A 20,488-nucleotide genomic window follows, 5' to 3' on the forward strand; every position below is an offset into this window, starting at 1 on the left:
GTATCTAAAACATTTTAACCTTTTTATTTCCTTTTGTAATTTGACATTGTATGTGTATTATAGGCTACTGTACACTTATTGGTATTATGCCTTTCTCCTTTTGTGTCATTAACTTCTATGGCAAATTCAGATGTGAATGGGAATTTTTCAGTTTGGCTTTTCTTTTTAATGAATTAAAAACATACACAACCATGCCCAGAATTTGTTTTATATTTGTACATACATATACGTGATCAGCCATTCTCTTACATGGTGAGGAAATGTGTTATTAAATCATAAGATAATCTGTTATGTTCTGATATAAAATGATCAAAACGGTGCCTTAAGCCCTCAGGAAAATTTGTGTCATCAGGAAAGTGATAGTTACCTGAGTTACCTGTGATATCTGTCAGTATCAAAGTTTCTCCAAACAGCTTTATTACCACTGATGGCCAGAGGTTGGCACTGTCATGGGACTGTTAATAATAATAAGCATATTTGTTCCTCTGATTTCCAATACAAAATCCAAAATACAATACAATACAAAATATAAAATCATGTGGTTATGGCATCTACATCTGAATTAAGTGTCATATGTCTTATTCTGCATCTGCAAAAGTGATTTGACAAAACAAGATTTAAAAATAATTATTTTATTACACAGCTAGCTTTCCCAATTATGTGGCAGATATTACTCAGTTAAAATCACAGGGAACTCATGACATTTCTACAATTCTGTAATTGTGAGTGGAATTTTTTTTTTACCAGGATAACAGTGGAAAATTACTGGCATGGTTGCTCCAAACAGGATAAAATTGGTGGAGGTACTCATATAATAATTGCAAAAAATTGGTGGAAGTGCTCAGATAATAATTGCAATCAACAGACCTTAGCTGGTAATACAAATGACATCTGGATAATCCTTTTGTGAACTCCAGCCAGTGTAAAACTGACACTGCTAAACATAATGCTTAGGGAGAAAAGGAACAGTGACGTAACATTGTAGTAGACTTTGTCTTAACTGACACAGCTAAGCACACCATTTACTCGCACCCTTAGTTGAATCTTTCATCTTCTCAGTCACATAGCAAAGTCTTCAGTTGTATTTTAAGGCGTTGGAATTCCCCCTTTCTTAGGAAAGACTGCTGAATATATATCAGCGTCATCTAATATTCCTGATTGACGGTTACAGATTTTGGTAGATGTCATCAGTTGAAAGGTTGGATTGAGTGCTTTTAGCCTGCAACAAGATTAAAGATATGAACGTGACAGTAAAATGAATTTTTTTTTAACTATCAGGTCAGTGTGGAACTGAATGTACATTGTTACACAGACTATACAGAAATTTCTCACTTAACCAGCCTGTCTGTTAACTGAATCTAACCACAACATGCTGCAATAAGATCATTTGTACTGTCATTTACCTCATTTTGAGAAGGGTCTCTGCTAGCTTTTTGTGTGCTGCTCTCCAAGTTCCTTCTGCCATATAATTCTTGCACCACAGCATGGAATTGCATTCGTTTTGTTGAGTTGCTCTGTGATAACAGTAAAGAAGAAAGTAGCTATAAAACAGATGTTTTGAAATGTTTCTCTCCTTTGCATTTAATTTTCAAAGAATTATGAAAAAGAAAGGAAATTATTTATTGCTTTGTGATTTGTGGCATAGTACAAAAAAAATTCTAATTTCCTCTTCCTCATTTTGCCTCTATGGGCTTTCCCCCATTTGGTAAACAGAATATTCCAGAGTTACCATGAACAAATGAAACAGCAAACCAGAAGGCTATCACCAACCTTGTGAGTTGTGCATATTCCTCTGCAAATGCGTATGTTGTGGCCATTCTGGAACAGAGAGGTTATTTTCAACCAGTAATGTATATATTCAGTTAGCGTTTCAATCGTCTAACATTTGAAATGCTGGCTTGTTTAAATGTGTAGTCCAATGGCAGATCTTGTAAAATACTTTCAACACTGAAACTGTAATTTTGGTAAGTAACTGTAACCGAAAAGTAATTTACCTTCTTATGAATGATGAGTACTATTACTGCCAGGCTGTAGATAGCCAAGAGGACAAATGATAACCACATAAGAGTGTGCCACACCACTTGCTTTCCTTCTCCTGAAAGCACAGAGGAAAAGCTGTAAAACCTGTCTTCCAATTAATCTTAATCAAGGCTTCCGAAATGCTGTGTCTGACCTTTAAAATAAGCATAAAAGTTTTTGCATGCCAGTCAGAACACTCTTACCCCTCACTACGAGAGTAGTGCCCGATCCTATCATCTGTGCGCCTGAAGCAGTTGTTCCACTGAGTACTACAGCACAGTGGTAGATCCCGCTGTCATTGACATTAAGTGACTTGATATGTAAAGATGCTCCTTCCAGACTGTACTTGGGAGGCGTGGTGGTCAGGCTGACTTGATGATGGACTTTTTCTTTGAAAGCAAACCACTGAATGTCAAAAGCTTGACAGTTTGAACTGAAGGTACAAGGCAGAGAAGCAGATTGCCCTTTTTTCTGCCAAATCACCTTATCTGGATGTGATAAGGGTGAGCAATCCACTGTGTTCCCCATGCTGCCTGGAGTTAGGGGACAAAGATAGATTTAATGGATGTACAATCATGTAACAGTTTTGCGTGGTAGTATCATGTAGCCTGAATGGTTTCACTCAAACACAAAGTAACACAACTATTGCTCAACAATCTGAGCAGAAGTTGAGTTGCTTACTCCCTACTTCTAAAATTCTAGGTTACATGATAGTTTCTCAAGTATAAAGTAATGCTAAATAAGAATGACATGCTCATCACCTCAAAGCACAATATGAACTATGTAAATACACTAGGATACCCATCTTACCTATGATTGGGAGGTAGCTGAGTGAGAGAGAAAGCCAAAATGACCAGCGCATTTCTGTAGCTTGAGTGTGAATGATCTCATGACTCCTTGCGTAAAAGGCTCTTAACTGTTGACAGCTGGGAAGTAGGTATGCTGCACTTCCCTAACACTTACTTCCTACTAACTATTTCTCTCATGTGCTGTGTGGCTGGTATGAATATGGGGTTGCATGATTGTATGGAAACATGTAGCATGTGTATCTGCATCAGTATGTTTATTAAATCATGAGAAATTACTTGACCACGTCGAATATGTTGAAATAACTGCCAATGTTATTTCAACATCTTAAATACATAGGTGTATACAAAGTCATAGGTGTTCAGAAACACATCAGGTGAACCATATATGAAGACAAATTAACTCATACAAACCAGTTCCACAATTCTAGTAATAGATTAATCCAATACAAATACAGATGCATAGCCCATCTATATAGTTAAACTGTCACAAATATACAATATATCAAAACAACATCCCAACCCATATAATCTTGATCATATCCACATTACAATATATAACATAGAGATGGAAAAATTATTCTACCGTTTCACGACAAGTGTTACTTGCTTGCAAAACATTTGGAAGATGTGCAAGGTTATGGGCCGGAGGAATAAGGCCAAAAGAGAAAACAAGTGCTTGCATAAAAGCGACTCATTCATTTCAGTGAGTACACTGAATTCACATAGTTTAAAAACTCCCAAAATGTTTACCCTCAGCGCTTTCACTGCAAAAACTCAAAATCTTACCAAGTATATTGGTCTAATTTCTAGTCAAAATATCTTATTACACTTAATATAAGACACAATCACCTAACAAGTAACATTTCAGTGAGATATAGGGACTATTCAATGCATCTTGAATATCTTGTTAAGTGAGAAAGTCTTGAAAACATCTTGTTTAGAGTCATATCTCAGATGAAACAAGCTTTTTTGACATGTCATAAGGTTTTTAAGCTGCTGTGTTATTTGTAAAAGATGGATCATCTTGTTTCAAGAAATAGACTTACTTGATTTAAGAAAATAAATCTGCTTTATTGAACCTTTATTGGTTTATTGTTTGTGTTATTGTGTGACTTTGATGTTTTAAAGGGTTAGTTCAGATCCGAACTAAGTCACACAATAACACAAACAAACTAACCGATCGAGGCAGCGGTAGACCAGAAACTCCCGTGTTCTGCGAGATAAAATTACTGTTTTTGTCAATGGAGTCTGGTGGCTTTGAAGAGAGCGATATAACGGCTGTTTCTGGTTAAACAAAAAGGATCTTACTCTTTAACAAAAAGGTCTATCTCTGTAGGGATCCTTTCCATAATGTTGTCAGACGCTTAGAATAACAATCTGAGCCTGTCAGTGGCAAAAACAAGCACTTTTAGTGGACGTACTTTGATCAGGCGCAGTTGCCCTCAAGGATTAACATTACATTGCAGCCATTGCAGCCCGTTTCGCGGGCTTGTCTAAAAATAATGACTTACCGTTCGAGTGACGATGCTTGAACCCTCTTCAATCGCTGAAAAATTTTCCTGCGTTGCACCAACCTCAGCCGCAGGGCTATTCACATTAGTTTGGTTGTTTGTGGCTGTCCTTTCACATGTTCCTGGTGAGCCATGGTGAGTCGATCCTTCCTCCTCGGCCCCTTCAACTTGGAGAAGATGATGCACGTGCGTTCGCTTTATGTGATGGTAATAGGAGTTATCCACCCTGTACTCATTTGGACAGCCATCAATGCCACACACCACGCGCAAGTCAGGGCTGTGACTGTGCATAGAGTTAATGGAACTCAATAGTTTTTTCAGAGTCAATGCCACAAAAATGTAGCATATGAAACAACGCCAAATCATCTTGGAAGAGCAAGGTTCCTACCAGGTAAGGTTTCGACCGACTGCAGCCAGCAACACGTTACACCCAGCTAAGCTACTGTAAATGAGTTCATAACTTTTAAATGTGGGGGTAAGCGGTGTAAGTTCTCTTTTAATTATCTTGTATTTACAGAATAATTCAACTGCAATGCACATAATGTAGTGAACAAAACACAATTGTTGCATACATATATATTATAAATCCCTCATAAATTAAGAAACTACCCATACGAAAATCTGATATATGGCCATATATGAATATATATATTAAATACTGGGACATATAACTTTACATATATGGACATATTTGAGATTCAGATATTTGTTTCACACATATATTTAAAGTTATATGTTCAAACATGCAGCAAAAATATTTGAAGTCTCTCATATAAGGTGACATATATGTGCATATACTAGATTCCATTATTTATTTTCCACATATATGGAGAACTTTAAGTGTGAATATGTGGCAGACATATTTGTTTTGCACATATATAATGTAATGTATGTAAACATACATGCATTTTAGATCTATGTTTAAAATAAGCTGTGCAATATATAGCCAATTATTTAATTCAAAAATATGTAGTTAACATATTAATATGTTGATGCATTATATTTTTTATACAAAACTGTTTTTTCTTTTTTTTTTTACATAAGCACACTATAAACAGTTTCCACAGGTTGTGTAATAATTTTTATGATGATTATGATTTTTGGTCTAAGATTTATTTATGTCTTTATTGTATGTTTTCATAATGGTAAGACACTTCTTTGTTAGGATATTATGGCATTTAAACGAAAAAGTGTGCAAAAGAAATCACCTAATTTTATCTGCAAACTTTTTTAATTTCATCCAAATCAACCAATGTAAATACAGTTATAATTTCATGCATACAGGAGGATCATATATACACACATACACCTCAAAAACATTGACATTCTGTTATAGTGGTACTGTAATGTCTCATTTTGCAGTCTCACTTTAAGTCAATGGACCATTCACAAAGTATTTCATTTTGCAAAACAATTATTTCAATAATGACTTGTATGTTTACATTTTTACATTTCACATTCTCAATATATTTTTGACATTAAAACTCAAGCTGGGAGTGCTTATTATTCAAACAGGCCACGCCCACAACGTGCGGTACAACATCGACATTTTCTGTTGCTGCTTTTTCTGTATTCTGATAATTTATGTGAAATGTATACGGTGTAAATAATGTGTTGTTACCTTTTCACGGTTATCAAAGACCTGCATCATCATTCAAATGTTTATTTTCTGGAAGTCACAAAACGCTAACAAGCTAGCAAACCTTCCGTGCTAACGTTACCTTCCGTTCAAGAAAGGGTTCATGCTAGCATTTTGAGACTTCAAGAAAAACATTTTAATGATCTTGCTGTTGTTTGACAGTCATGAAAAGGTAACGTCAAATTATTTACACCATATACATTTCACAAAAATTATTAGAACACAGAAAAAGCAACCACTGAAAATGTCGATTTATTGGCCTTTTTACCGCGTCATCGCCATTCTGATAAGCGGTGCAACGCAGACGGTGGGACTGTTTTGAAGGGAGCACCTGCTGGGCAGGCAGAACGGGGCAGAACATCCGAGAAGGCCACTGAAGCTGCCCGATCGATCGCCGAAAGTTGCGGCAAGTCACCGGTAAGTCAGTAGGCCAAGGTTACCTTGTTTGTACAGCTACCTTATCAACTTTATTCGTTTAAAAATCCGTTAATTTAGTTGCTGGGTGCGCTAGCCAAACTCCTACCAGTAAAAGGCTAGCTTAACAGTAGCGCCAGCCAAGCTTATGCAGAACTAACCCCAACTTGCTTGTCCATATACAGTATATTTTTTTTAATGATTTAATGATTTGTTTAAATGATTTAAGTCGACCAGGGAGCTTTTTATGTGCAATAATGCATTGATAGCGGCGTCTGTCAATTTATCGGTAATATCAATCTGTTTACAAGCAACTAAAGCAGATTAATTAATTAGTTGATAGAATGTTATTTACTACAAATCTTTCGGGTCGAGTTGTGAATAATAAGATTTATGTATGGGTAACAACGACAAAGGAAGCCGTTTCAATGGAGTTCAGCGTAACGTTACAGTGTTCCGCTATACAACGTGTGTGCTATTTGGCTTGCAGGAAGCTGTTTGCTCTGGCGAGCCGCAACCGTTTTTGATGGCATTATTTAAACAGATAAAGCTTATTTAAAAAGGGAAAGCTAAGGTATGTTTTGCATCGGCCATCTACAGCTACTCTGGCATGTAAAACGTGACACTAACAATTGTAAAACACGGACGGCGTTTATGGAATATGATTTGGCCATATTATAGTGATTTGACCGTGGGCCGTTAGAGAGAGAGAGAGAAGGTAGAGACTGCTATTGTAACCTCATGGCTATGATTTGACCACTGGACACATGGCCTCAAGTGTAAATTTGTTTTTGTACAACAGTGTATAGAATAGCTATGACTTATGATTTTATAATTTAATCATATCTTGAATGTTACAGGACATGGTGAGGCGCCTCCATAATTCAGAGGAAAATCAAAGGTGTTTTAATCCATCCGAGAGGTATGAAATATTATAGGAAGACAAGAAGCTGGTTCTTGTACATTTTTATTGTACATGTGGGGCATCCCCAGATAATTTATTTCCATGCCAATGTCCTTTTCAGCTTCAGATCCCCACACAATGTGGCAGTTACGGCATCATTAGAGAAGTCAAAAAGAGCCTGGATGTTCCTGAGGTGCTCATAAAATGTAAACTGGGTTCATAATTTGGGAATAGAAGTACATTTTGATGTTATTATAATTGTCCACTCTGGATGATAATGCACTACTTAAATTTAATGAAAGCAGATGGAGTTGTAAGGTTTGGAGTGGTGAATCAATAGGCGTTATGCCCAACTTACTTCCGCATTCTGTTAAAACAGATTTACTAGTTTCCGGTTCAGTTTTACCGAAAGCTTGTTGTTGTAGCAGCTACATGTGGATATGGCGTTGTTTTATTCACGGTGTCTTCAGGAGCTGCCAAAGATGAGCATTTCCGATGTACATCATATATGCAGTTTGACCTCCAAGACTCCAAAACTGGATAAAGAGTTTAAGCTTGTGAATTGGCCATACATTTTCTATAGTAATCCATTCTACAGTAATCCATTCCAGCAGGGCTAGGTGGGCTTTAGTTCCCCTTGTAGGGTAATGATATTGTAGTGAACCTGGTCAGACCAACTGTAGTGAAAATATCCAAATTTGTAGGCCATGCCTCTGGCTCACAAATCAGATTCTCCAGACAAAAGAATGACATAATGTTTGTTGGTACAGACCCGTGCACAACAGCATGATTGTTTTCAGTGAAATGAAAAGTATGATCCAAAAATTATTCCCACTAAAATCTTCTGTCAAAAATAATCGCATTATGATTCTTTTTTTTTACTATATTGTTCAGCCCTACACATCATGGACCTTTAAGTCTTTTCTCAATTTTGTAACGTGATTACATGATAACAAAGTGCATTAAAATGTCTTTCACTAAATGGTAGTAAATGTAAAAATGTAATAATACATGGATTACTTTCGTTTGATTGAATATAAAATATTGTGTTTGTGTGTTCCAGTAACAGAAATCACAAGGAAATACATGTGTAATTCTTTTTTCCCCTCTTTGCAGAGCTCCCAAAAATAAAACAAATGCTGCAGAGCTTGGAAGGAGGAAATGCCAGTGCTGCGGTTCTACCGAACAGCCCCTCATCTGTGCAATCTGTGAGCTCTATTTTATTTATTAGACCACTGACTAGGGTAGAACACTTGACAAGAAATTACTGTTTCACTGTGGCTCCATTTCACCTGAAGGTGGTGCTGGTTTTTTTTTTTGCTGCTTATCACCTCATGTCTTAGAGAAACCTACGGAGCCCCTCTAGGGTCACATGGTAGAAAAAAAAACTCGATGTGTAAATCCGTGCAAACGGATTTGTAAACTGTGCGCACGGATTTCTAAACCGTGTCCTCGGATTCACAATCCGTGCGAACAGATTTAGTTTACAAATCCGTTCGCACAGTTTACCTATATAACTTACTAGCTACCTATATAACTTAGCAGCAGCAGCACATTGAGCTAGCAGCACAGTGATTTTGGAACAGGCATGGTAGCCTACAGGTGTGTTCAATTGTGACATCATGTTTAGATTTACAGTTTTTGTCGATTTAGTAAGTTTATTCCGTTTCTGTTTCTTTAGTAGTTATTATTTTTTAGGCTGTAACACCATTAGGCAGTCACCAAACCTACCTTTATTGATTTATTATACCACTAAACAGAGAATATGAGAGAGAATACAATGCTTTTTTTTGTCTCATTCCCCGTTACAGTAGGCTGTTTTTAAGTGTTTCAATGTTTATGTAGCCTAACATTATTAAACAGGCTAAATATTCCTGTGAATTTTGAATAGCCTCGCCATAGCCTACATGACAGCTAGACTGAAAAGGGAATAATTGAATGAGCCTGTCAACAAGGACTGTCCCTTTTTAATACAAACCAAGTTTCATGAGAATGAGTGCCTTGGAGGTTATTTTGTTAGGGAGTCTCTGTCCATTCACTTGCAGTGGTTCAGACATGGAACTTGTCAGTTCCGAAATGCATGTCTGTGTGGATTTAGCACATTCATGCTGTCATAACACCACACCATATAAACCTGGTCGTGAATTTGGTGTGTGTGCATACTATTTTTCATGGTTTTGTGATGCTGCAGTGTTATGAGATTGTTCAACATGTTTAAAACTGTTATGAACAATAATTTCTCTTTCAAGAAATAAATACTGGTTTAGAGATTCATTGATCAGTCCCTCCAGGAACGTGCGATTTTGCGATTGCAATAATTAACGCAAATTCAAGAAATCTCTGCAATATTTGCGAGAGCTTGCAGTTTTGCAAAATTGCCGCAACTTTTCCGCATGAAATGGCCAAATCAACAGACTTGTGATTTGGACCAATTGTCGCATTCGGTGTCATGGTAACTTACGTCATCGCAGCGCGGATTCAGGTGGAAGATGAACAAAGCTCACCTGCCAACAAATTACTGCCGTAGACTGTGCAAAACAAAACAAAAGCAGCAAGAATCGAGGTGAGTGCAAAATTCAAGCTCTTGGAAGAGTTAATAGCTTAAACGGAGAGTGGGAGAGAATAGGGGGAGGCTGTGTGTGTGTGTGTGTGTGTGTGTGTGTGCGCATGCGTGTGTGCGCATGCGTGTGTGTGTGTGTGTGTGAGTAAGAGAGAGAGAGAGAGAGACAGAGATAAATTTTTTTTCATTTGCTTGCAATTTTTCCCAATTCCGCAATTTTACCGCAAAAAGAGCACATAAAACCTCGCAAATTGTATCGCAATTTTTGAGAAAAGCCGCAGCAAAATCAAGCATTTTTGGCCGCAATAATCACAAAAAAACTCTAAAATGAAACAGATTGCATAGTTATACTTGTGCAGAGCTGTCAATGCTGCATTGCAGTTTGTGTTAACACAGTAAAAATGAAATGTTGCATTTACCAGTAGTTCATTTTCTTTTATTTTACAGGAATCTGGCCAAGAAGACTCAAAATCAACAGGCAGTTCTACTTCTATTAATGAGTCGCCCATGCCACAGACATCCACTCCTGTGAAAGGATGTCCTGCAGAGTACACAACCCCTGAAAAGGTTGTGAAGTTATCCTTCCCAGAATATGTATTGCACACCGACACCGAACTTGAGCAAGTCCGAAAACAATACTTTGAGTTGGCGAAGAAAGGTGAAGAGCGCAACTGCCAAATGTCGAAGGACCTCAGATGCCGGCTCATCCGAAACACCATGACCAGTATGATTGCAATCTTGAGGGCAACGGGGGATGGAGAATGGAGACAGATACCCGTCAAAACCAGAAATCACAGCTAAGGCAAAGAGAATAGTACTGTACTATCCCATGCTGCAGGACCGAGGCATGAACAACAAGAATACATGGGTAAGTGAAATGCATCCAGTTGATGACCAAAGTGTTTCATGTTTGGCATTTTTAGTAGAGATTTGAAAGATTTACTTAAATTTGTCTTCACACAGTTCACTGTACGCACAGCTATACAAAAGATTGCAAAATGTGAGATCCCCCCAAAAGACCATTCCAGATGGGAGACATTCAAAGAGGTAGGGCTGCAACTAACAATTATTTTCATTATCGATTAATCTGTCGATCATTTTCTCGATTAATCGATTAGTTGTTTGGTCCATAAAATGTCAGAAAATTGTGAAAAATGTTGATAACTGTTTCCCAAAGCCCAAGGTGACATCCTCAAATGTCTTTTTTTTTGTCCACAACCCAAAGATGTTCAGTTTACTGTCACAGAGGACTAAAGAAACCAGAAAATATTCACATTGGAGAAGCTGAAATCATAGAATTTGGACATTTTTTCTTAAAAAATGACTCAAAACGATTAATCGAGTATCAAAATAGTTTGATAGTTGACAACTAATCAATGAATCGACTAATCGTTGCAGCTCTACAAAGAGGCGCCGTCTTGAGCAGCCAAGTGACACAGATGAAATTGATTCAAGTGACTCGACAATCATTCTAGATCGCTCTTCAGAAGGGAGTAGCACCCCAGACTCGGGCAGTAATGAAAGAGGTGAGTTCCAACTTTGCATTTACAAATTTACCCTTGTGTGGTGTTCATATTTCTGTTACACTTGTGATGTTCACGAGTCTAATAAACCCACATTATTGGGTCTTTAAACAGTTCTTGATATTTCACATTTTAAACATTTTGGTTTCCTTGCACTCATAAAATAAGATGTACCAAGTATCAGTCAATGTGATACTGGCATATGTGCCTGGGGCGTCAAAACAGAATGAAGCTGAACCTGAAGCACTCAAAATCTAGTGTGCGGCAACCTTTTCTACTTCCTATAATCACTCATTCATATCAAATAATGTCATGTATTTAACCCTTGTGCCTCACTAGGGACATTTTTGGCTTTTTATAATTTTAATTTTTCAATCATTTTGGCTGTGTTAATGCATACGGCATAAATGAAGGGTGTGATTTTTTTATTTTATTTAATTTTTTCGAATTTTGGAAGTTCAACCTCAGCTCCTATAATAAGTCTATAATAAACTGTGTAGCCAAAATACAGACACTCAGATCCTTACGGACAAAAATGTCCCCATTGAAACCCATTAAAACCGTAATTTTTGATCCCATGGCCATTACAGCATAAAATCATGCATTCTGTTATATCATTTTATTTATTTTATTTAACCTTTATTTAACCAGGTGAGTCCCATTGAGATTACAAGATCTCTTTTTTGAGGGAGCCCTGGCCAAGATAGCAGCAATACAGATTTTCAAACAACATACAAGCAAGGATTAAAAGCACATAAAACAAAACATACAGTAGTAACTCACAGAGTCATATGCCTAAAAGACAGACAGGAGGAAACGGGTCTAGCTAAGGAAGCAATTACAAATTCCAATTGAATTTATCAGGCTGTCAATCTAAAGCCCTGGCTTCAAAATTGTAGTTTTTACTATTTTCCACCAGATCGAGCCATTTTCTCATGTTTGGCCTATGGGGCAAATACATGTTATTTTCCTGGTTTCTACAGTTACAGTATAGGCTATTGAGCTTTGAAGATGTGTGTGTGTTTGCTTTGGAAAGTTATATTTGATTATAAACAACCTTCTAAAATGGCTTAGGTTCCAAAATACCGAAATGATCCTTGAAACAAAAGTGCATTATCCTGATAGAAGGATGTCTGTGTTATGTGTTTAAGGAAAAAGAAGACCCCAAAGCCTACTTGAAGAAGCGCCCTCTCTCCTGTCCAGTCCTGATTGTGAGTTCGTCCAACTGCCTCCTGGTTGTGTGTGTGTGTTTGTGTGTGTGTGTGTGTGTGTGTGTGTGGTGGGGGTGTGTGCATCTTTGTAGGGGTGTACTTGTGTGCCTATACATGCAAGTGTATGTGATTGCATGACCATATGAGCCGAGAGCAAGTGGTTCTCATGGCATTAAAAAGAAAAAAAAATCCCCCTAGCATTTAGTATCCAGAAAATAATTCAATTTTTGTGTTGTTTTTTTTTTTTTTTTCCATAAAAAACAACAGTGGCATTATGTAAACAAACTGGCATTTAAAGGGTTAAAATTCTGAAAAATGAATGACTATTTGGTAGTTATGATCAGGGCTGAAGTTGGTTAAAAGATTTAACTCAGTGAAAGTGGAAAATAATATTAATATATAATATTTTTATGGCAGTTTTTTGACAGACATTTTTGTCCTTTAAGGAACTTTTTTAAAGTGAGGCACAAGGGTTTAATTATGTATGTTTGTGTCTTACAGCTAACAAGCCTGCAGACATCGACAGTCCGGACACCGACAGTCCAGCAACCATGGCCAAGCACTACAGGACCCTACAGGCTTTGTATAAAAAAAAAAAACCAAACCACGAGTCTGTCTCTCAGCTCCTGGATTTGGAATTTGCAGCCAGAAGAGCATTCATTGATTCCGATTCCGATTGCGAGGAGGACAGACACGAGAAAATGCTAGCACTGCTAACCAAAACGGCAGAAAACTTGCTTAATGTCTTTATTTGGGGATGGCTATCCGAGAGTCCGCGGATCAAGATGAGCTGGAGCGCTACTGGATGGAAACCTGTATCCCACCTAACGAAGATCCACTTGTGTGGTGGTGCGGGAAGACGCGACGCTTTCCAAAACTATGCCGGCTTGCAAGTCGCTATCTCTGTGTGCCTGCAACATCTGTGCCAGCTGACAGAGTTTTTTCAGCTGCTGGACTTATTGTTAATAGACTGAGGTCTCCCCTTTCAGCCGAACATGTTGACATGTTGATTTCGCTGAACAAAAATGTTTCGTCAGTCGAGTAAGTAGGCCTACCACGTTGTGTGTGTGTGTGTGTACCTGCTGTTTGAAGCTGATTGCCAACAGCATGCCATTGTTGAATAGCCTAATCTAATGTCACGTCGATCAGTAGGCCTAATTGTTATTTTTTTGTAGGCCTATTATTGGTAGTTTTTCTGATGACTGATTATTATTTTTTAACATTTTTTATTATTATTTTAAATGTTATTTGTTAACTTTTATTTAGTGAGTTGTCATGTTTTTTAAAGTGCAATGTTCATAATGCACGGCGCAAAGTGCCACAGTTATTGAAGAATGTGATTAACGGTTTAAAATGGCTCTTAAATACACGCAATATTTTTTCAGACGTTTTAACCTTATAGATTAAATTGTGCTCAATTTTGACAGTTTTCTGGGTGTTTTCTTACTTTTAGACTAGTCGACTAGTCTAAATTTGAATTTTCGTTTAATCGACAGGGAAATTAGTCGTTAGGAACGACTAATTCCCTACTGTGAGCCAAAACATATTGAAAAAAACTAATGCCAGTGCAAAATTGTATTCATTCTATGCAAATGCTGTGCATAACTTAAAAACAGACCTCTGTCCATGGGACTCTTGTTGTGTGGCGAGAGAGGATGAATGGAGGGAGGGAGAGAGGGGGGGTGAATGGTGCTCCAGTCATACACTGCTGTGAAGAAGTCTCCATGTAATGCACTGGTTTTTACCCTGTAGCGCAAGGGGCTAGTGGCGCAATGGATAACGCGTCTGACTACGATTCAGAAGATTCCAGGTTCGACTCCTGGCTAGCTCGTCGATAGTTGCGACAGCCTACAAACTGCTGCTGCTTCTTTGCCTTTCCCTCTCTCTGAATGCCTGCTAATTTAGAGCTGGGCTTAAAAGAGGAAGACAAACCATATGTACTTGTCGCTTCAAAATCTGCTGAAAGGGACCAGCAGCTGCAATTTTCTCTCCCTCAAAATCTTCAACATTTGATCTAGTGGCAAAATGGCATACCTTGATTTTAAAAGACCCTTGCCCAGAAGCAACAGGACAGGGAAGCTGACTTGCCGTGATCGTATAGTGGTTAGTACTCTGCGTTGTGGCCGCAGCAACCCCGGTTCGAATCCGGGTCACGGCACAGCTTGTGTTGTCAGACCTATACCCCTGCGCTTTTACTGAGGCCTGCTTTACAATCCTTTTCTGAGCAAAGCAGTGAATGGGCCGTACTTACCCATTTTCTTCTGTGTGAAGAGGATACTGGCCTAATGCAGTGCTGCTCAATCCTGGTGCTGGAGTACCACAGCCCTGCTGGTTTTCCATTTTACCTGGCAGTTGATACACCTGGTGTCCCAAGTCTTTCAGTCCTGATTACACCAGGTGAATGTAATTAACTACCAGGTAAAATAGAAAACCAGCAGGGTTGTGCTACTCCAGCATCAGGATTGAGAAGCACCGGCCTATCGGATCCAACGATTAGACCAACATTCCTCCGCACAGCTGTATGAATCGCAACAGAAAACCAGACGGCTGCACGCGATGTTGGGGAGGTGTGAGTGTGATCCCTACCCCTGTGGCGTAAGGGGCTAGTGGCGCAATGGATAACGCGTCTGACTACGGATCAGAAGATTCCAGGTTCGACTCCTGGCTAGCTCGTTGTTAGCTCAGACAGCTAACAAATTCCAACTGTTTGTCTCCCTTTCCCCCTCTCTCCGAGAGCCCACCTTTAAATGCTAATTTAGAATCTTGGCTTAAACAAAACAAGTGATGTTTGCCTGTCCCTTCATGGTCTGTTGGAATGGACCAGCAGCTACCGTTTTCTCTCCTTCATAATCTTCGACATTTAGCTTGGAATATCTCTTTTATTAGTGTCACGCCTTTGCACAGTAGTTCATGGCAACCGACTCGGGTGGCGCTTGCTTGCAAAACACTTGGAAGCTGTGCATGGTTATGGGCCGGAGGAATAAGGCCAAAGGAGAAGACAAGTGCTTGCATAAAAGCGACTCATTCATTTCAGTGAGTACACTGAATTCACATAGTTTAAAAACTCCCAAAATGTTTACCCTCAGCGCTTTGATAGATGCTAAAGCTTGAATTTGCAACATTTAAAAAAACCCCAAAGAAACAGCAAGGTTAAATCAAAAGAAAAGGAGTTTTTGAATGGTAGACCCTACCTTGATGTTGAAAGGTCCTCGCTCTAAGCCAGTGCCTTTGTAGAGCTGGCTTGCCGTGATCGTATAGTGGTTAGTACTCTGCGTTGTGGCCGCAGCAACCCCGGTTCGAATCCGGGTCACGGCATTTCTCCGGTGGTCGGATGCGTCTCTATGGTCTTTTAAAAAGACCAGCCGTACATTCCTTTTACCGAACAATGCTGTAAATTGACCGTACATGCCCATTTCCTTGCATGTGTCGAGAGGATGTGGCCTATTGGATCCGATGATTAGACCAACATTCCTCCACGCAGTATAACTCATAACACAAAACCAGACGTCTGCACGCAATGTTGGAGAGGTGTAAACGTGATCGCTACCATTGTAGCGCAAGGGGCTAGTGGCGCAATGGATAACGCGTCTGACTACGAATCAGAAGATTCCAGGTTCGACTCCTGGCTAGCTCGTCGATAGCTGCGACAGCCTACAAACTGCTGCTGCTTCTCTGCCTTTCCCTCTCTCTCTCTCTCTGAATGCCTGCTAATTTAGAGCTGGGCTTTAAAAAGGAAGACAAACCATATGTACTTGTCGCTTCAAAATCTGCTGAAAGGGACCCGCAGCTGCAATTTTCTCTCCCTCAAAATCTTCAACATTTGATCTAGTGGCAAAATGGCATACCTTGATTTTAAAAGACCCTTGCCCAGAAGCAACAGGACAGGGAAGCTGACTTGCCGTGATCGTATAGTGGTTAGTACTCTGCGTTGTGGCCGCAGCAACCCCGGTTCGAATCCGGGTCACGGCACAGCTTGTGTTGTCAGACCTATACCCCTGCGCTTTTACTGAGGCCTGCTTTACAATCCTTTTCTGAGCAAAGCAGTGAATGGGCCGTACTTACCCATTTTCTTCTGTGTGAAGAGGATACTGGCCTAATGCAGTGCTGCTCAATCCTGGTGCTGGAGTACCACAGCCCTGCTGGTTTTCCATTTTACCTGGCAGTTGATACACCTGGTGTCCCAAGTCTTTCAGTCCTGATTACACCAGGTGAATGTAATTAACTACCAGGTAAAATAGAAAACCAGCAGGGTTGTGCTACTCCAGCATCAGGATTGAGAAGCACCGGCCTATCGGATCCAACGATTAGACCAACATTCCTCCGCACAGCTGTATGAATCGCAACAGAAAACCAGACGGCTGCACGCGATGTTGGGGAGGTGTGAGTGTGATCCCTACCACTGTGGCGTAAGGGGCTAGTGGCGCAATGGATAACGCGTCTGACTACGGATCAGAAGATTCCAGGTTCGACTCCTGGCTAGCTCGTTGTTAGCTCAGACAGCTAACAAATTCCAACTGTTTGTCTCCCTTTCCCCCTCTCCGAGAGCCCACCTTTAAATGCTAATTTAGAATCTTGGCTTAAACAAAACAAGTGATGTTTGCCTGTCCCTTCATGGTCTGTTGGAATGGACCAGCAGCTACCGTTTTCTCTCCTTCATAATCTTCGACATTTAGCTTGGAATATCTCTTTTATTAGTGTCACGCCTTTGCACAGTAGTTCATGGCAACCGACTCGGGTGGCGCTTGCTTGCAAAACACTTGGAAGCTGTGCATGGTTATGGGCCGGAGGAATAAGGCCAAAGGAGAAGACAAGTGCTTGCATAAAAGCGACTCATTCATTTCAGTGAGTACACTGAATTCACATAGTTTAAAAACTCCCAAAATGTTTACCCCCAGCGCTTTGATAGATGCTAAAGCTTGAATTTGCAACATTTAAAAAAAACCCAAAGAAACAGCAAGGTTAAATCAAGAGAAAAGGAGTTTTTGAATGGTAGACCCTACCTTGATGTTGAAAGGTCCTCGCTCAAAGCCAGTGCCTTTGTAGAGCTGGCTTGCCGTGATCGTATAGTGGTTAGTACTCTGCGTTGTGGCCGCAGCAACCCCGGTTCGAATCCGGGTCACGGCATTTCTCCGGTGGTCGGATGCGTCTCTATGGTCTTTTAAAAAGACCAGCCGTACATTCCTTTTACCGAACAATGCTGTAAATTGACCGTACATGCCCATTTCCTTGCGTGTGTCGAGAGGATGTGGCCTATTGGATCCGATGATTAGACCAACATTCCTCCACGCAGTATAACTCATAACACAAAACCAGACGTCTGCACGCAATGTTGGAGAGGTGTAAACGTGATCGCTACCGTTGTAGCGCAAGGGGCTAGTGGCGCAATGGATAACGCGTCTGACTACGAATCAGAAGATTCCAGGTTCGACTCCTGGCTAGCTCGTCGATAGCTGCGACAGCCTACAAACTGCTGCTGCTTCTCTGCCTTTCCCTCTCTCTCTCTCTCTCTCTCTCTCTGAATGCCTGCTAATTTAGAGCTGGGCTTTAAAGAGGAAGACAAACCATATGTACTTGTCGCTTCAAAATCTGCTGAAAGGGACCAGCAGCTGCAATTTTCTCTCCCTCAAAATCTTCAACATTTGATCTAGTGGCAAAATGGCATACCTTGATTTTAAAAGACCCTTGCCCAGAAACAACAGGACAGGGAAGCTGACTTGCCGTGATCGTATAGTGGTTAGTACTCTGCGTTGTGGCCGCAGCAACCCCGGTTCGAATCCGGGTCACGGCACAGCTTGTGTTGTCAGACCTATACCCCTGCGCTTTTACTGAGGCCTGCTTTAGAATCCTTTTCTGAGCAAAGCAGTGAATGGGCTGTACTTACCCATTTTCTTCTGTGTGAAGAGGATACTGACCTAATGCAGTGCTGCTTAATCCTGGTGCTGGAGTACCACAGCCCTGCTGGTTTTCCATTTTACCTGGCAGTTGATACACCTGGTGTCCCAAGTCTTTCAGTCCTGATTACACCAGGTGAATGTAATTAACTACCAGGTAAAATAGAAAACCAGCAGGGTTGTGCTACTCCAGCATCAGGATTGAGAAGCACCGGCCTATCGGATCCAACGATTAGACCAACATTCCTCCGCACAGCTGTATGAATCGCAACAGAAAACCAGACGGCTGCACGCGATGTTGGGGAGGTGTGAGTGTGATCCCTACCACTGTGGCGTAAGGGGCTAGTGGCGCAATGGATAACGCGTCTGACTACGGATCAGAAGATTCCAGGTTCGACTCCTGGCTAGCTCGTTATTAGCTCAGACAGCTAACAAATTCTAACTGTTTGTCTCCCTTTCCCCCTCTCCGAGAGCCCACCTTTAAATGCTAATTTAGAATCTTGGCTGAAACAAAACAAGTGATGTTTGCCTGTCCCTTCATGGTCTGTTGGAATGGACCAGCAGCTACCGTTTTCTCTCCTTCATAATCTTCGACATTTAGCTTGGAATATCTCTTTTATTAGTGTCACGCCTTTGCACAGTAGTTCATGGCAACCGACTCGGGTGGCGCTTGCTTGCAAAACACTTGGAAGCTGTGCATGGTTATGGGCCGGAGGAATAAGGCCAAAGGAGAAGACAAGTGCTTGCATAAAAGCGACTCATTCATTTCAGTGAGTACACTGAATTCACATAGTTTAAAAACTCCCAAAATGTTTACCCCCAGCGCTTTGATAGATGCTAAAGCTTGAATTTGCAACATTTAAAAAAACCCCAAAGAAACAGCAAGGTTAAATCAAGAGAAAAGGAGTTTTTGAATGGTAGACCCTACCTTGATGTTGAAAGGTCCTCGCTCAAAGCCAGTGCCTTTGTAGAGCTGGCTTGCCGTGATCGTATAGTGGTTAGTACTCTGCGTTGTGGCCGCAGCAACCCCGGTTCGAATCCGGGTCACGGCATTTCTCCGGTGGTCGGATGCGTCTCTATGGTCTTTTAAAAAGACCAGCCGTACATTCCTTTTACCGAACAATGCTGTAAATTGACCGTACATGCCCATTTCCTTGCGTGTGTCGAGAGGATGTGGCCTATTGGATCCAATGATTAGACCAACATTCCTCCACGCAGTATAACTCATAACACAAAACCAGACGTCTGCACGCAATGTTGGAGAGGTGTAAACGTGATCGCTACCATTGTAGCGCAAGGGGCTAGTGGCGCAATGGATAACGCGTCTGACTACGAATCAGAAGATTCCAGGTTCGACTCCTGGCTAGCTCGTCGATAGCTGCGACAGCCTACAAACTGCTGCTGCTTCTCTGCCTTTCCCTCTCTCTCTCTCTGAATGTCTGCTAATTTAGAGCTGGGCTTTAAAGAGAAAGACAAACCATATGTACTTGTCGCTTCAAAATCTGCTGAAAGGGACCAGTAGCTGCAATTTTCTCTCCCTCAAAATCTTCAACATTTGATCTAGTGGCAAAATGGCATACCTTGATTTTAAAAGACCCTTGCCCAGAAGCAACAGGACAGGGAAGCTGACTTGCCGTGATCGTATAGTGGTTAGTACTCTGCGTTGTGGCCGCAGCAACCCCGGTTCGAATCCGGGTCACGGCACAGCTTGTGTTGTCAGACCTATACCCCTGCGCTTTTACTGAGGCCTGCTTTACAATCCTTTTCTGAGCAAAGCAGTGAATGGGCCGTACTTACCCATTTTCTTCTGTGTGAAGAGGATACTGGCCTAATGCAGTGCTGCTCAATCCTGGTGCTGGAGTACCACAGCCCTGCTGGTTTTCCATTTTACCTGGCAGTTGATACACCTGGTGTCCCAAGTCTTTCAGTCCTGATTACACCAGGTGAATGTAATTAACTACCAGGTAAAATAGAAAACCAGCAGGGTTGTGCTACTCCAGCATCAGG

At 40.5% G+C, this 20,488-nt stretch overlaps 1 protein-coding gene and 14 non-coding genes across 15 annotated transcripts; 14 read left to right on the forward strand and 1 right to left on the reverse strand.

Annotated features, from left to right (window-relative positions):
• Positions 1 to 262: 262 nt before the first annotated feature.
• On the reverse strand, positions 263 to 2,926 carry LOC139915966 (uncharacterized). Its single transcript, XM_071904747.2, has 6 exons — positions 2,830 to 2,926; positions 2,223 to 2,552; positions 1,995 to 2,095; positions 1,771 to 1,818; positions 1,404 to 1,514; positions 263 to 1,219 (listed from the first exon to the last, which is right to left on the reverse strand). The coding sequence occupies exons 1-6, from the start codon at positions 2,879 to 2,881 to the stop codon at positions 1,166 to 1,168; spliced, it is 696 nt and encodes a 231-aa protein (XP_071760848.1). The 5' UTR covers positions 2,882 to 2,926; the 3' UTR covers positions 263 to 1,165.
• An 11,422-nt stretch (positions 2,927 to 14,348) lies between these two features.
• trnar-acg (transfer RNA arginine (anticodon ACG)) lies at positions 14,349 to 14,421 on the forward strand. The gene has a single exon. It is a non-coding gene; the product is annotated as a tRNA-Arg (tRNA).
• A 255-nt stretch (positions 14,422 to 14,676) lies between these two features.
• Positions 14,677 to 14,748, forward strand: trnah-gug (transfer RNA histidin (anticodon GUG)). The gene has a single exon. It is a non-coding gene; the product is annotated as a tRNA-His (tRNA).
• A 442-nt stretch (positions 14,749 to 15,190) lies between these two features.
• trnar-acg (transfer RNA arginine (anticodon ACG)) lies at positions 15,191 to 15,263 on the forward strand. Its single transcript has one exon. It is a non-coding gene; the product is annotated as a tRNA-Arg (tRNA).
• Positions 15,264 to 15,833: 570 nt separating this feature from the next.
• trnah-gug (transfer RNA histidin (anticodon GUG)) lies at positions 15,834 to 15,905 on the forward strand. The gene has a single exon. It is a non-coding gene; the product is annotated as a tRNA-His (tRNA).
• A 246-nt stretch (positions 15,906 to 16,151) lies between these two features.
• trnar-acg (transfer RNA arginine (anticodon ACG)) lies at positions 16,152 to 16,224 on the forward strand. The gene has a single exon. It is a non-coding gene; the product is annotated as a tRNA-Arg (tRNA).
• Positions 16,225 to 16,487: 263 nt separating this feature from the next.
• trnah-gug (transfer RNA histidin (anticodon GUG)) lies at positions 16,488 to 16,559 on the forward strand. Its single transcript has one exon. It is a non-coding gene; the product is annotated as a tRNA-His (tRNA).
• A 442-nt stretch (positions 16,560 to 17,001) lies between these two features.
• On the forward strand, positions 17,002 to 17,074 carry trnar-acg (transfer RNA arginine (anticodon ACG)). The gene has a single exon. It is a non-coding gene; the product is annotated as a tRNA-Arg (tRNA).
• Positions 17,075 to 17,642: 568 nt separating this feature from the next.
• On the forward strand, positions 17,643 to 17,714 carry trnah-gug (transfer RNA histidin (anticodon GUG)). Its single transcript has one exon. It is a non-coding gene; the product is annotated as a tRNA-His (tRNA).
• Positions 17,715 to 17,960: 246 nt separating this feature from the next.
• On the forward strand, positions 17,961 to 18,033 carry trnar-acg (transfer RNA arginine (anticodon ACG)). The gene has a single exon. It is a non-coding gene; the product is annotated as a tRNA-Arg (tRNA).
• A 273-nt stretch (positions 18,034 to 18,306) lies between these two features.
• trnah-gug (transfer RNA histidin (anticodon GUG)) lies at positions 18,307 to 18,378 on the forward strand. The gene has a single exon. It is a non-coding gene; the product is annotated as a tRNA-His (tRNA).
• A 442-nt stretch (positions 18,379 to 18,820) lies between these two features.
• On the forward strand, positions 18,821 to 18,893 carry trnar-acg (transfer RNA arginine (anticodon ACG)). The gene has a single exon. It is a non-coding gene; the product is annotated as a tRNA-Arg (tRNA).
• A 568-nt stretch (positions 18,894 to 19,461) lies between these two features.
• Positions 19,462 to 19,533, forward strand: trnah-gug (transfer RNA histidin (anticodon GUG)). Its single transcript has one exon. It is a non-coding gene; the product is annotated as a tRNA-His (tRNA).
• A 246-nt stretch (positions 19,534 to 19,779) lies between these two features.
• trnar-acg (transfer RNA arginine (anticodon ACG)) lies at positions 19,780 to 19,852 on the forward strand. Its single transcript has one exon. It is a non-coding gene; the product is annotated as a tRNA-Arg (tRNA).
• A 261-nt stretch (positions 19,853 to 20,113) lies between these two features.
• trnah-gug (transfer RNA histidin (anticodon GUG)) lies at positions 20,114 to 20,185 on the forward strand. The gene has a single exon. It is a non-coding gene; the product is annotated as a tRNA-His (tRNA).
• Positions 20,186 to 20,488: the final 303 nt, after the last annotated feature.

Source organism: Centroberyx gerrardi, chromosome 7 (assembly GCF_048128805.1).
Source record: "Centroberyx gerrardi isolate f3 chromosome 7, fCenGer3.hap1.cur.20231027, whole genome shotgun sequence".
Taxonomy (NCBI): Eukaryota; Metazoa; Chordata; class Actinopteri; order Beryciformes; family Berycidae; genus Centroberyx; species Centroberyx gerrardi.